At 46.7% G+C, this 11,909-nt stretch overlaps 1 protein-coding gene across 7 annotated transcripts in view, besides 1 other annotated feature; it reads right to left on the bottom strand.

Annotated features, from left to right (window-relative positions):
- Frmd4a (FERM domain containing 4A) overlaps window positions 1–11,909 on the bottom strand; it is a 596,394-nt gene that overhangs the window by 311,543 nt on the left and 272,942 nt on the right. For 3 of the 7 annotated variants that reach the window (XM_006497438.4, XM_006497436.4, XM_006497443.4), the window contains exon 1: window positions 1,496–10,705. The exons of the other annotated variants lie outside the window; for them this stretch is intronic. In XM_006497438.4, coding sequence (XP_006497501.1) covers window positions 1,496–1,585 — 90 coding nt within the window. In that variant the 5' untranslated portion in view covers window positions 1,586–10,705. Of the gene's footprint in view, window positions 1–1,495; window positions 10,706–11,909 lie in introns of those variants that run through there. 7 annotated transcript variants of the gene reach the window in all.
- Window positions 1,045–5,174: an enhancer, noted in NCBI's record as "VISTA enhancer mm418". NCBI's record gives its function as "enhancer in: other[11/15]" and the evidence as "EXISTENCE:transgenic organism evidence [ECO:0001131][PMID:17130149]".

Raw genomic sequence — 11,909 nt, 5'->3', positions numbered from 1 at the left:
TGCTTTGAGTTGGAGGGAAGCTTGGATGGTTCAGTGAGTTCCACAGAGCGAGACAGTGTTTCAAAGCAGAGAAACAGACAAACAAGAGAAGCGACCTATAAACATGTGGGCTCTTTTATTCCTGTGCTCCAAAGCTGCAAAAGTAAGCACACAGTAGGTGTTGCACACAGTAGGTGCTGCACACAGTAGGCACTTACTACCCATTAGGTCAGGTGAATAGTACTGAGCACAGGAACATGTCTCAAACTGAACTGAAGACCTACCTATGTACAACCAGAATAGGCAATGTCCTTTGAAAAAAAAAGTTCAAATAGAAAAAAATTATAACTATTAGAGCCAGCAACTCAGTTCTGCCTGTATATTCTAGACGGTCCCCATATGTCGAAACCTTTAATTAGATTTTCTTTAAATTAAAAGGCCCTTAACTAGTAAGTAGACCAGCCAGAATAAGCCGTTTGAATTAAGGTTTGTTCCTGTCCCAGAGCTGGGTCATGTTATATTCATCGGTCTTAACTCATAGGCTGGGTTTGGCCTGTGCTTGATCCTAACACGTGGATGCAGACATCCGGCTCATGGAAGGGCTTGTGGTGATTCCAACGGGGAATCTGGGGGTGCCTAAGCCACACAGAATAAACCATGGAGGTGTAAGCAGCATCCCCACATGTTGAGCCGACCTCCTCCAGACATCTCTCCCACTTTGCATAAACGACAGCCACCCTCAAAAGGCTATTCCTTCCTACAGTTGAAATAAATCATTACTTCTTTATAGGTTCTTCTCTGCCAGAGGCTACCATGCAGGGCATATGCTTTCAGGAAATTAACAGTCACTTCTGCCGAAATCGGTAGGATTATGAAAGAACAGAGCCCAAAGCAGAGCACTATCTTTGAAAGAACAACAACAAAAACAAGTAAGGATGAGCAGGGTCCTTTAAACCGGCTTGGTAACTGACACTAGCTTGCCTAAGCCCCTTCATACCACCTTTGCCTTCTTTTTCACCCAGCAAAGGAAACTGGGTGCTGTTTCAGTGAGCACAGGCGCAGTCGGCTCTAAGCCCTGACACACTTCTTAACAAGCTCCACGGGGACAGACGGCTCTACCTTCCCATTTCATCTTTCCTCTGGCATCTGCAACTGACAGACATTTCCATTTCAGAATTCTCAGCCTTATTTGTTCAGAGAGAGAGAGAGAGAGAGAGAGAGAGAGAGAGAGAGAGAGAGAGAGAGAGAGAGAGAGAGAGAGACGGAGAGGGAGAGGGAGAGGGAGAGGGAGAGGGAGAGGGAGAGGGAGAGGGAGAGGGAGAGGGAGAGAGAGAGAGAGAGAGAACATCACCATATAGAAAATAGAATCGTATCTGCAGCCGCAGGAAGTTCCCCTATTGCCCAGGAAAAACATCAGTAGCAACATCAGTAGCAGTAGCACAATGTAAACCAGCATCTCTAGTCTGTAGCAACTGCTTAATGAAAACAAACAGCCGACTACAGCCACGTAGCTTACCCTCTCCACGCTGCGCCTTCTCAGAGATCCATAAGGTATTTTCAGAAGTCTCTGAGGTCTGTTTGGAGTCACGGCAGTCTGAACTACCATGGTGTGGAGCTGGGAGTGATCGTGTGTGTGTGTGTGTGTGTGTGTGTGTGTGTGTGTGTGTGTGTGTGTGTGTGTGTTGCTAGTAGCAAAGAGAGACTAGCTAGCGTCCTTCTCAGAGCTAAACTGTGGTCTTCTGGAGAGGTTTCCCAAATATCTAAACGCTGAAAGCGTTTTCTGCCCAGTGAATTAAGATGTGGTTGGTCAGGAGGTGGGGGATGGGGGAGAAAGGAAAACAGCCCAAGTTCTCCAACTTCAGCTGTGTGAAGCAGCGCCTTCAGCTTCCTTCTAGCTGTCCCTGCAGCTCTGGCTCAGCGTGACCTGCTGCCCCAGGAGTGGGTACGTGGTGCTTGTGAGGAGAATGATCCAGAAATGTCAACTTGGCTTCTCCGGGCTTCGGATGGCAACCAGGTCAGTTGTCTCATCAAGGGAGTATCGGACGCATTATTCACCCCACCACGTGATGCCCAAGCCCCTCGGCTGTACAGTAGGTCACGTGCTTCCCTTAAAAGGACTAAGTGGAATCTCCCCTACATCTGCAGCAGAGATTAATTCAAAATCCTGCATTCTGATTTCATTCTCTTCTAAACATTAAAAAATATTTGAAGACTAGGAACAATACACAGGAGGATTGAGGGTCTCTTTGGATTCATAAATTACCTCTATGAAACTGAACATCAGACACGAATGTTTTTTCCCACTAGTGCCTCCAACAGAAAATAAATGTACGCATCAAATTAATTATATGAATGCAGTCCACAGGAAGGGAGGTGGGGGTTGTGGTGGGAGAAAGAAACCTGTCTTTGCTACCTTTGTATGCATGGTTCAGATGAATCAGACCAAAGTTGTTGTGTGTGCCCCACCTTGTGCAAATGTGCTTAGAATGTTGTTTTTTGTTTGTTTGTTTAAATTTTTTACATTATTTTTTTATTTTGTGTGCCTGTGTGCATGGGGGTGTCGGCTTGGGGAACTCCCCAGTAGTGGTGCGGTCAGAGGACAATACCCGGGAATCAGTTTTCTCCTTCTAGCCGTCAGTCCGGGGGACCAAACACAAATCTTCAGGTTTGGTGGCAAGTGCCCTCACCTGCTGAGACGCCACATTTGCTCTAGGACATTCGCTTTTTATGCCTGCTAGCGAGCAGGACTAAGTCACGTGTGGTTTCACAAAGCTTTGAGAAGACTCAAGCGCAGCTTCATCCACATCTGCCACATCAGCCGATTCTTTTCTGATTAAGGTGGCATTTCAACAGGTGGTTCAAGTAGGCTATAGTTTTAACATTCTATAGCATTTGTAATGGCTACATCGCCAGTTAACACCCCCACCCCATTCCTATCAATTCACCTCCTCAAATCAGCTCACTTCCATTGCAGAGAAAGGTCACAAGTAATGGAATTTTTGTTTGCTTCTCTTGAGGAAAAGAAAAAAGTTCTACACACACACTCATACATACACATACTCATACACTCACATTCACATACACTCATACACACTCATACACACACACACACACACACACACACACACACACACACACACACACACACGTCTGCCCTGGTTTTCATGAAGTGACGGTCACTTCCTCTGAGGGGATCCCAGGCTTAGCCTGATGTTGCTCCCATGCTGGGAACTAGCTTTTCTTTATTCTCCACAAACCCCTGAGCTCAGTTTATTTAGAGTGATGGAAAAGAAAGTTCTGTTTATTCAGACAAACCTAATAGGAAATGGGGGTGGGCGGGAAGGGAAGAGAGGTTTTATGCTGTTAAGGAATGAATCAGAGCAGAGAGACCTGGAGGACTGGGAAGCTGTGGTGCTGGGCTGGAACGAACGGTGGGCAGGGTCCTCCCACGCAGACACACACTAAGAGGCAGTTAAAGAAAGCAGCGGGCCCACGTGGGAAAGTCCGAGTGTACAACAATCAGGCTTTGTTCATAATTGGTTCCATGTGTGCGGTTGGGGCGAGCAGAGGGTGAGCGAGAGGGGAGAGGCTGCGAGAGAAGGAGCCCTTGGATATCTTTGGAGAGAGGTTTCAGGTTACATGTCATTTGTCCCCAGAGCAGAGGCTACATCTGCACCGATACTCAGACATTCACCCCAGTCTGTAGGGTCTCTTGATTTTCCACAATCACACTAGAAGGTGTCACAGCTTTGAACAAAGGATGGATGCAAACACTTATATGTCCGGAGTTACAGGGTTTTGTTCTTCCAGGGTTGTGTTCTGAGAGAATACAGTACATGGTTGCCTCTCCTGTGACCCCAGCCCCGGCAAAGCCCTTGGGAGCTGAATTTATTTATATTTCAGTAAATGCAACTTCCTGTTTCCCAGGGGTATTAGTGGGGGTTTCGCTGAAAAACTAGAGGCTCTGGTGGTATAGTTCAGACTTGTAAGGGACACTTTGATGAACTGAGTGCAAATAAAACAGAAGCACATGTGTTCAATTATGGTTAAATACGTATAGAAGAGAATGTTAATGGAAATCAAAATAACCCTGAGCCAGACTCCGCACACATTGAGGCCCAGCACATTCCACCCCCTCCCCAATGTGGCGGGGGCACGGTCATGCTTTCTATAAGTAGAAAAGTTTCCTCCCACTTAGGAAGCTCTCCCCAGCCCCTGGAGAATAAATGTTCAGCTCTTCCTTATGACCTCACGGTTCTGAGTAGTCAGTTTGCCCAGAAGTATCTGATAGTCTATCCATGGAATTCTGAGACCCTGCATTTCAGGTTCCCTACGGAATCTACAGCGTTATTATCCATTACTTATTTTCATTATTAAAACACAGGTATGTTTCCCAGGAGGGGACAGACACTCATACTGATATGACCACTTGAGGGGAGGAGACTGGATGGATGCTTGCTTAGTTACCAGACACCGGGCTGGGAGGTTTCCAAAGGCTACCCTCAATGAACCAAATGGCTTCCATTGTTTGTGTTTAACTGGTGAAGAAACAGCCTTCCTGTTTGAGTAAGGTGAGCAGAGTATACAGATGGGCAGGTCAGAACTCAACTGTAAACCAAAGTAACTTTGTGTAACTGCGGGGTCCAACTTGGCCTATTCTATGGTCACCCATCACAGGGCATCCAGCAGTTTCAGAGTCTAGAAAGGAGACCCTCTTAATGGCCTTACAGAAGCTGCCTGCTACAGGATTGGTTAGATGGGCAGTTTCAAAGTCTCTGGATCTGCTGCTGGCATGTCACCCAGGCTTGACTCTAGGCCACCGACAGTCCAAAAGAGATGGAGATGGGGCAGTGAGACCCTGCTTCAGGGACTCAAAGAGGGGTTGAGTAAGAAGTGCTCAGAGACAGGTCACCTACGGTAGGCCAGGGCCTTGTGGATTCCAAGACAAGTTCCACATAAGGCACTGATGGAGCCAAGGGGAGGGACAAGGATGAGTGACAGCCTCCAGTTTTACACAGTCCTCTGCCAGCCAAGTGACAGGGAGAGGATAAAGAGCCACACAGCAGGGACGAGGGCAGAATGGGAAAGGCTCTGTGAAGCAGTGGGTTCAGGACCAGTGTCGACAATGTACTAAGAGTTGACTGGGAAGTGAGGGAGGCTGAGCGAGGATGGGACGAAGAGGAAGGATCAGGAACAGGTTTATCTCAGAGACTGCATCTTCAGTAGGTCACAGCCACCCTAGGTCATGTACATCAGGGAACAGTCGAGAGGGCCCTGGACAGCCAGGGAAGACACCACAGGCTAGGCGTCAGTGAGTTGTGGGGCTGGAGTCCTGGGGAGGCATCCTCACCCTCCAGCTCCTCACGCTGCTCGGCTTAACGCTTAAGGACTAGAGCGCTCATGCGGACGGAGGGTTTGTTTGTTTATTTGGAACATTTCCTTCCAGTCCAGAGAAAAACATTTACATGAAAGTCTTGGGTGAAGCCGTTGAGGAATGAAGTGAACTGCATTGTAGGAAAATCAATGTTTTCAATGTGCCAAAGCAAGGCGCATCAAGTCTAAGCTGTATTATAGGTCACTGACAATAGGGTGTGAAAGATGGCATGGGGGTGATGGCTTGTGGGACAGAAAGCAGTTTATGACACCAGTGCTGGTGGAAAGAGACAGGGAGAAGGAAAGAGCCTGTCTGGTGTATGTGTGTGCCTATGCATGAATATCTCTGTACATGTGTGTGTGTATGTATATAATATATATATATGTGTGTATATAACATATACATATATGTATATATACATATATACAATATACATGTATGTATATATACATATAAATATATATGTATGTGTGTGTATATATATAAAAATCAGAGTACATATGTGTTTGTGTTTATAAGTATGAATGTATGTTTGCATGTATGTATATGTTTGAGTAAGTACATGTGTTTGTATATAAGTACGTTTGTTTGCATGTGCTTGTATTTTTATATGTATGCATTCATATATGTCTGTATGTTTGTGTGTGTGCTTGTCACATACTCACAATTGCATACAGAACATTGCGAATCAGAGCAATGGGCCTACTGCTACATGCTAAAAGCTACACCCAGGACAAAAGAGACACTGACGGAACCCTGGGCCTGGCCACATAAATGTAGACTGCTCCCCAGCCCCACCCATCCCCAAGGTGAGCCTGGTGCTTATCCAGCTGTTGCCAGGTTTGTGAATGGCCAGTGGTGAGGCTAAATCCTTCTGCCCCTTGCAAGTCCACACAGTACACTCTTACTGAGAACTGTAAGTGGCTCACAGTGAACTCATCCCTTCTACTCTGCTCATCTGACAGAGCCCTGGGAGGGCAGGTCATCAGGCCGGGTGGTTTCCTGTGGGAGGAAGGGGCTGGAGTGCACACTGCAGGAGGGGTGACAAGTGGAAGTTTTAGAGGTTGAGGGCACCGTGAGAAGAAAACCAAAGAACCTTGAGCTGACAAAGGTGCTTCAGAGGTGAGCTAGAGGCCCTTTTGGGTGAGAATTTCACTGTCAGGTAGAATATAGGATCCCTTGTGTGTTTGTGTTTCTTACTATACTACCAGAGTCAAGTTAAGGGGGAATTTTTTACTTTGGCTCATGAAGGGAACCCAGTCCATCACAGTGGAAAGGCATGATGCTGGCAGCTCCCCAGAAGATCAGAAATTAGGAAGTAGAGACTGGACAGGAAGTGAGGCCTGGTTATAACCTTCAAGGGCACTTTCTCCAGCTAGGCATCACATCTTAAAGGTTCAATTGCCTCCCAAGACAGCACCCCCTAGCAGGGGAGCAAATGTGCAAAGTCAAGAGCCTGTGAGGGCCTTTTCTCACCCAAGCCCTAACAATTTCATTGCTGTTCACCAAAGCGAAACGCCCTAATTATGAGGGATGAAGGTCATTACAAAGTTGATAGTAGAAAAAGTTCAGAATAGACATGGCACCCTCAGCTGTAGTGAGTCCTCGGAACACTGTACACAATGTTAAAAAAGAATTTTTCTCAGTGTTTTGAGATCTTGGGACAACAGCTAGTTTAGCCACTGTTACTTCAGGCTTGTTTATTGTCCTGGAGGGACAGGCAGGGTTGGAAAGGGAGCATCCCAGAGCCAGGTTTGAAACTGTAAGTTGACCTCATCTTCCAGGCTATTCAAGGCGGGGGGGGGGGGGGGGGGGAGGGGGGGAAAAAGAAAGTGCAGGAGAGAGCCCTGCATGGTAACGCATGCATGTAATCATAGTAGAGGAGATGGAGGCAAAAGGATCGTGAGTTCTAGGCCAGCCTGAGGTACGTAGTGAAGTGCACTGGGGTTGACCCAGGGAGCTGACTCATGTGGCAGCAGCCCATCAATGAACAGAAGGAAGAGGGAGGTCCTGAGGGAGGTCTTAGGTTTGCTGTGATCTGCCTGAGACTGGGTCTCGGGGTATTGTAGGTGCTCTGGTATGGTATGGAGGGAGGGTTAAAACAAACAAGCAAGCAAGCAAGCAAGCAAGCAAGCAAGCAAGCAAGCAAGCAAACCAGGTGAAAAAGGCAGGAGCATGGCTCCAGGCTGAGAGCGGCACCACAGGTGACCAACTGAAAGAAAGACATTGGTAGTATTGGTGGCCAAGGGAAGCATTCTCAGCTAGCTACAGGAGTGGGGAGGAAAGGCAGGGCCTTTAAACAGACCTCAGGGGATCTGCGATGACCAAGTTGGGATTAAACACTGGACAGTTCCAGAGAACCAGTGGCATCCAGCACCTCACTAAGCAGGCAATGCGACTTGCACTGGTTTTCCTTGTAGCTGCCTCATTCCTGGCTGGGCTGGAGGACTAAGGGAGATGTGCCAGTGTGGGGTGAGAGGGAAGGGGCACAAACAGGTCTAATTTCTACCCACCATTATCTGAGCTGGGGTGGAGAAGCTATAGCTGGGGGAGAAGCTTGGGTTTTAGTTGTTGCCATGTGGGACGAGAAAGTGATCAAAGGACAGAGTCACATGGGAGAAACAAATTTTTAACATGTCTAGGAAGTTCCTAGAGTCTGAAGGGGAGTTCTGGGAGAGAAGTCCTGTGTTCCTCCAGCACCCCAGCCTCATTCTTGTTCCTTCCAAACTTAGCCCATTCAGATGGCCCCTGCCTTGTCTTATCAGGACACACTGCCTAGTGGACATAGACTATTAAGAAGGATTCCATAAGTGAGGTCAGAGGTTAAAGTATCCCCCAAACAGGACCAAGACAACAAGCAACACTTCTGTCACCAGACCTCACCTGCCTGGGACTGGGGGAAGTTCCCCGGGTCAGTATGGAGCACTGAGTTTCTCTTGGTTTTAATTGGGGCTTATTCTTACATATCACACAATTCAAAGTGTCTGTCTTTGACCGAGCTTATCTCCCTGTGTCATGTGGAAGATGCCCTAGGAAGAATTGCAGTTGGTTTGGGACCAAGGAAAGAAGAAATAAAACTTCCTTCCTTGGTCCCATCCCCCTTTACCTTCTTTTTCTCCTTCCCCTCCATTGCCTCTCTTCCCCGCCCACCATTCTGTCTCTTCCTTTACTGGTTGGCTGGGGTGGATCTGCCCAGGTTGACTCTGATTGCCCCTGCTGAGGCAGTGTGGTGCTCAAGGCTGAGTCAGCTTGCTTCTGAGATGACATTGTCTTGTAAACTATACCCATGTGTATGATAATGGACCTTGGCCCTGCCCAAACCTCACTTAATATCTCTTCTCATTGTTGTTTGTTTGTTTGTTTGTTTGTTTTATGTTTTTTGTTTTTCAAGACAAGGTTTCTCTGTATAGCCCTGGCTGTCCTGAAACTCACTTTGTAGACCAGGCTGGCCTCAAACTCAGAAATCTGCCTGCCTCTGTCTCCCAAGTGCTGGGATTAAAGGCATGCGCCACCACGCCTGGCTCTTCTCATCGTTTATATTATGATAATGGACCTTGGCCCTGCCCACACCTCTCTTAATATCTCTTCTCATTGTTTATGTTTCCTCCATTACCTCACTGACTGATGAAGCAGCACAGCCCCTTTCAGTGGCACATCTTACTGCAGGGACCATTCTAGATGGTGATACACTTAGTTCTCGAAATGTTTTTTCAAATTGGAACTCATGTTTCCCTGGATAAAGATGAAGCAGTGGGGGCACAGAAAAGAGGCATCACTTGCCCACAGTCACACTGTAAGGGGCTCCCTAACCACTATGTCACTGCTGTGTCTCACACACTGGTTACATTTTCCTGTGGGCCCAGGCACCACAATAGCCTTTGTGGACCTCACTGTCCATCTTCCCACCTCCCTCATGCTTCATTCCATGGGGTTCATTAAAGGCTGCCCCATTGGGACACCTATCCCAGTAGTAATGAAATGTCTTCTTAGCCTTCGAACACTCAATGTTTGGTAGGTTTGGTAGGCAAATTAGTTCACCCATAAGGCTCCTGATTCAATCAACTCAAAGACCTTGCCTTCCTTTAGGCCATAGGGGAAGATGCAGTATGTGCCACAGGGACACCTTGAGATAATCGGGTGTCATGGAACTTCCTGAGATCTTTAATGCAATGATCACACTGTAGAGATTGTAGAAAATATTAATGCCTGTTGTGGTGGAGATACCGGTATTCTGTCTGAGCATGCCTGGATCACCAAACAAATGAATGTTGACCTGCTGGTAGCATGGCTTAAGTTTTCACTCATGAGGTCTTGTCCACAAGCAGCAGCAGCAGTGTGTATGTGCATGCCTTTGCTTATGTGAAGGTGTATGAATGTGTGTGTTATGTGAAAGTGTACATGTGTGTATATCAGTGCATGTATGTGCATGCATATGGAGGCCAGAGGACAAGCTCATTTGTCATTTCTCAGCTGTCATATATCTTTTATTTTTGATAGTCTTCCATTGGCCTGAAAATTGCAAATAGGTTAGGCTGGCTGGCCAGAGAGCTCCAGGCCACTGTCTGTTTCCATCTCCCAGTGCATGGATTACAAGAGCATATTGCCAGGCTTGGCTTTGGTTCATGTGGTTTCTTGGGATGGAACTCGAGTCTCCATGCATGCAAAGAAAACATTTTCATTGACTGAGCTGTTTCTCTAGGCCAGCAGGAGGATTTCACTCTTTTGTATGAAAGCTCTTCACTCCTTGCCTTAATATGCTTGGTTCCCATCAGCACCTGACTTGCCCTTGACTGCTTGAGGCCACTCCAGACACTGAGAGGCTGCAGCATTGAGCGGATGGCCACTCTGCATGGTGGGAATAGCTTATTGCATATGCTGTGAAGAGTGATGTCATGTCTTGGTCCCAGGGAATCAATACTATTGCCAGGATGCCTGTGTGATTAAGCAGGTAATAAGTTGACCTGTGGGGCTGGCTCTGTGGATGGGCTTCAAGATCATTTTGCAAAGCCCTTTTTCATGTTCTGTCAGCTGTAGATAGATTTTGATAACTAGCATCGATCCGCCATGTTTATGAAGTGCACTTTGCACAGGGTAAACTGTGTAATTACATCTGGAATGGCAAAATAAATAATGCCCTTATCTGTGGTATTGACTTCCCAGAATTAGCTGGATATGTATGGTGCACTTCTAAGCAGAACCGGTACATGTTGGCTTTTGATTTTCAATAGGCTTGGCTCTCTCCCGTCAGGCATCCGAGATACTTAGTTAGCTAAGTGCTGGGTGGCAAATGACCAACTCTTAAACCTGTTTCTCATTTGTATACTTCCTTTCTTGTTTTTTTCCAGACAGAGAACTTGAACATATAATTTTCCTCTATAGAATGGATCCCTATAGTTGAAGGAACCCTTCCAGCACTGCAAAGGAGAGTGGGGCCTTTCCTTGATGGTGTCTGATTCTTCCCTCTCCAATACTCAGGGAACATGGGCATTACTACCAAAGGCAATTGTTACCCTTCACCATGAGTCTCATGTTTTCCCAATGAGATGGGACAAATCAACTTGAATTTGTCAGAATGACTGGCATCTCCTAACCTCATGCTGTGGGAATATGGTTTATCTTGAGTGCGCACCCACTAACCCGTACATCAAAATGTCAGAGGGCTTCCCAGTACAAGTTCATGGCCAAAACGGGTAAAATACCTTCAATGGAGCAATTCTTAGAGGCAAATGATGATGAATAGAGGATTCTGTTACAGTTTTCTTGGCCTACCCCACTCTGTTTGCATTCTAAGCCTCTACAACAGAAAGAAAAGTTGTGAAAATTGCTTGAGATACTGAGTCACGTGGTGAGAACAAGGGTGGTAAGACATGACACCAGGGGGCTGGACAGATGGCTTGGGGGAGGGAGGAGCACTTGTTATGCAAGCATGAGCAATGGAGACAGGAGAATCCTCCCATGTTTTCTGAACAGCTAGCCTCATCCACAGAGTAAAAAAATCAACAAAGAGAATTAAAAATTTTGGAAGATGAGCACCAATACTCAAGATTGGCCTCTGACTTCTACATATTTGCTGTGGCATGTGTGGGCCTGTATACACACACACACACACACACACACACACACACACACATTATCACCTGCATACTATAGAACAGTATATTTGGGACTTCTGTGCTGGGTAGTTTTATGGCAACTTGACACAAGCTAGAGTCATTTTGGAAAGGGGAACCCTCAAGTGAGACGTTGCCTTCACCGGACTAGCTTGTGAGCGACCCTGTGGGAGTATTTTCTTGATTGATGAATGATGCAAAAAGGCCCAGCACACAGTGGGTGGAGCCACTTCTGGGCAGGTAGTCCTGAGCTGTGTAAGAAATCATGTTGAGCAAGCCTCAAGAAGAAACCTAGTAAACAGTATTCCTGTGCGCCTCCTGTTTCAGTTCCTGCCCTGAGTTCTTGCTTTGGCTTCTCTCAGTGATGGGCTTACAAGCTGTTAGGGGAACTAACCCTTCTGTCCCCAAGTTGCTTTTGGTCATGGTGTTTCATCAGAGCAATAGAA

Source organism: Mus musculus, chromosome 2, assembly GCF_000001635.26.
Source record: "Mus musculus strain C57BL/6J chromosome 2, GRCm38.p6 C57BL/6J".
Taxonomy (NCBI): Eukaryota; Metazoa; Chordata; class Mammalia; order Rodentia; family Muridae; genus Mus; species Mus musculus.
Note: the sequence above shows the minus strand (reverse complement) of the source record. Positions and strands in the feature narration are given on the sequence as shown.